The following is a 3254-nucleotide window of genomic DNA, read 5'->3' as shown; positions in this document are numbered from 1 at the left end:
TGATAAAACCTGGGTTACCCCCTCTGCCCCCTTTTTCCTGGGGTGGGTCGTAACATTTTTGGCGTAGTCGGCAGGATCCTTTGGATGTGGTGGAGTAATCGGTGTATTCTAAAACTGATACCGAGGGCGAGTCAAATGGTGACTATCCCTTCGCTGTAAAATTATAGTGAGAATTTTTCTTCTCTCGGTGTGACCCGGGCACATCAGACCTGTTGAAAGGTTTCCTGGTGTGGGCTGGACCTGTTGAAAGGTTCTCTGGTACCTGGACCTGTTGAAAGGTTTTCCAGGAGAGAGTCAAACCAGCCCTCAGAGGGTTAAGGGGGAGAAAGACATTAACCTAAGCTGGGTTAATGACTGAGGCAAAGGGGATGACACCCCAGGTTGAGTTATATGGGGATTATTCCCTCCTGATAGTTATCCTTGGTTTAGAACTGGTTTTTGTGGGTGCTGTCTTAGGCGTGTTCCTTAGAGCAGTGCCAAAGCAAAAATCAGCTATTCAGAAATCTGTAAGTGAGGTGATAAAATCTTTCCAAGAGTCAATGAGAACTTTGCAGGACCAGCTAGAAAAAGAAGCTATTCAAAAATCTACCAGTGAGGTGATAAGGTCTCTTCAAGAGACAATGAAGGCATTACAGGAGCAATTAAGAAAAGAACGCCTGCAGTTAGCTGCTGAACGTCAGGCACTGGAGAAAGAGAGAGAGATTAACTCATTGCTTCAGTCAGCCCTTCAAGATGAGGAAGAACAAAATGAAAGGCTTAAAAAGATACTGGAAATGAAAAATTGTGAATTGCGAGACATTAATTCAAAATACCCTAAACCGCTAGATGTTAACAAATCCCTGTACCCCTCTGGGGAATTAGAAAAGTTGAAGCAAAGTTACCCGGAAGACGAGGTAATACATATGCGTCCCCTCATTAAAACCGAAACCACTGGCCAGGGGGCAGATCGGCAAACTACCACACGAATTACCCGTACACGAATTACCCGTACACGGGGGAAGCACTGGCCAAAATTCAAGAAAAATACAGTCGTAAGGCCAGTGAATCAGAGACTGAATATGTGTGGAGGGTGTCCCTTACAGGAGGGGATCGGATTTTGTTAAGTGAAGATGAGGCCAGAGGATTTTGGGGCCCAGGGGTCTTCCTGACCACAAATGATAACCGAGTACCGTGGTCCTTGACCCAGAGAGCTGCCTACTGGGCAGGTGGGTTAGACCCTATAGAAAGGGGAGATCCTTACACGATTAAAACACCCACAATTGGCCACATTGTAAAAAGTGTACAAAAAACTGCATGTCTCCAATTAATGCATACAAAATTATTAGACCCACAACGAAATTCCCCAATGGAACTCGAGGCGGATCCACAGAGATTTCCAGTCTTAATTCGAGGTCTGCCTGATGCACTAAAAGTTTATGCTAAACAATTTCAGGAGCGCATAAAAGCAACCCCCAGACCTAGAAGAAGGGGTGCTCCATCAGGAATAACCTGGTTGGAGATAGCCCAAGAATTAATAGCTACTGGTCAGCAGCTGGGGCTCTCTGGTAAGAGTGGCCAGAGAATACACTGCAGGAGGGCAGGGAAGGTCCAAAAACCTGCCTCGCCAGGTATTTGTCAACAAAATGTGTCATCTAGTGGGAGAAAGAGATACAGTTTGTGGGTGGAAGGTGTTGTAAAAGGAATTCCTGGAGAAGTGATGGATAAATTACCCACTGCTAATTTAGAATACTTGATAAAGCACTGGGATAAGATCAAAGAGCACAAGGCACCCCCTAAGGGCAGCCCCTCTAAGGAGTCCAACACCGTGATCCCCTCAACCTCTCCAAAAACCGGACTAACCAGTTTGACCAGTTCTGAGTCAAGAAACTGGACTTACTCCTCTCAAGTAAATAAGCCAAAAAATAGCCAGTGGGTTTATGAGACAAAGCTTACAGAAAACAACCAGGGAGATTTGGTAATCACTTTTCCTCTCGGCCCTTTTAAATCTCTAGTTACATTCGTGGTAGACACGGGTGCACAGGTCTCAGCACTCCAAACTGAAGCTGCTACTCAGTGTGGCATTAAACCAGACAAAAAAAAGATATGGGTCACTGATGCTTTTGGCAAATCCCGACCCCAGTACACTGCTCCAGTGAAATGCTGGTTACCTGGAGATGAGACAGCCACAGAAACTATCATGATTGTGGGGCCATTACCAGCTAACATCCTGGGGTTGGATCTGCTAAAGGGGAGGGCCTGGACAGACGCCAGAGGGAGAGAATGGGTGTTTGGTCTCCCATCCCCCTCTGTCCGTCTGTTGAAAACTGCTCCAAGTCTGCCTCCTTCTAAAATAACAAATGTAAACCCCCACCCACTCCCTTTAGGAACACGTGAAAACATTATCCCAGAAACTGCAGAACTGCAGGAGCAAGGGGCAGTAGTCCCTATACACTCACCATGGACAGTATGGCCTCTCCATAGACCTAATGGGCAGTGGCAGCTGCCAGTGAGTTCTGACACTGGCTCACAAACAGCTGCTGTACATAACAAAGCTGAACTGATTGCCCAGATTGCTGATGTCACCACAGGGGACCAGACTCAGACAAATACTATCACCCACTTGGAAAACCTGAAACTTCAGATTCCCACAGAAAAAGTAACAGTGTGTTTTCCCCCTGACACCTTGGCCACCCTAGAGCAAATAAAGATGCTGAGAAGTAAAAAAGAACTCCAGCATGCCCTGAGTTTATTTGTTTTTTGGAGAAAACATGTTCCAAACTTCTCTATTATTACTGCCCTAGTGACATTATGCCAGATAAGAAAAGGAGTTGGATAAATAGATAGTTCCTTCTTTTTAATAATAGGTCCATAGTGGGCCAGATTTCTTTTTTTTTTCTGCAGGAACCTGCCAGCAGATGAAATCAAACTGCATGAAACATGAGAACATGAAGTAACAAGACTGAAGAGTTATACTGTTGTTGTTGTTTTGTCACATTGGTTGTTTGCGTGTGTTTTACCTTAAAAATGTTATGATCTTAATAATTTTGCAATATGTAAAAACCTACCACAAATATTGTGTTTGTGTTCCCCTACTCCCAAAATTGCTTGTATTAACAACTTGTTAATAATTGTTAACTTGTTGGTGTGGTTTTTCCTTTTATATGAGCAACTTACAGGTAAAATTATATAAGATGTACTGTTAGTTTGATTTTTGTCAAGTTCATTTTGTCTTTTTAAATATCTCTCTCGATTGAGAAACTCAACCAAATATAACC

General features: G+C 43.9%; 1 protein-coding gene across 1 annotated transcript; it reads left to right on the top strand.

The window, feature by feature from the left end:
- Positions 1–526: 526 nt before the first annotated feature.
- Positions 527–2891, top strand: LOC113941042. The gene is given in 3 exon segments (XM_027632206.1): positions 527–941; positions 944–2293; positions 2720–2891. Coding segments are annotated over 3 exon segments (1848 nt in total). The 5' UTR covers positions 527–539; the 3' UTR covers positions 2816–2891.
- The last annotated feature ends 363 nt before the right edge of the window (positions 2892–3254 follow it).

Source organism: Corapipo altera, unplaced genomic scaffold (assembly GCF_003945725.1).
Source record: "Corapipo altera isolate COAL_440 unplaced genomic scaffold, ASM394572v1 77001, whole genome shotgun sequence".
Lineage (NCBI taxonomy): Eukaryota > Metazoa > Chordata > Aves > Passeriformes > Pipridae > Corapipo > Corapipo altera.
The sequence above is the reverse complement of the archived record's forward strand: the minus strand, read 5'-3'. Positions and strand labels throughout refer to the sequence as shown.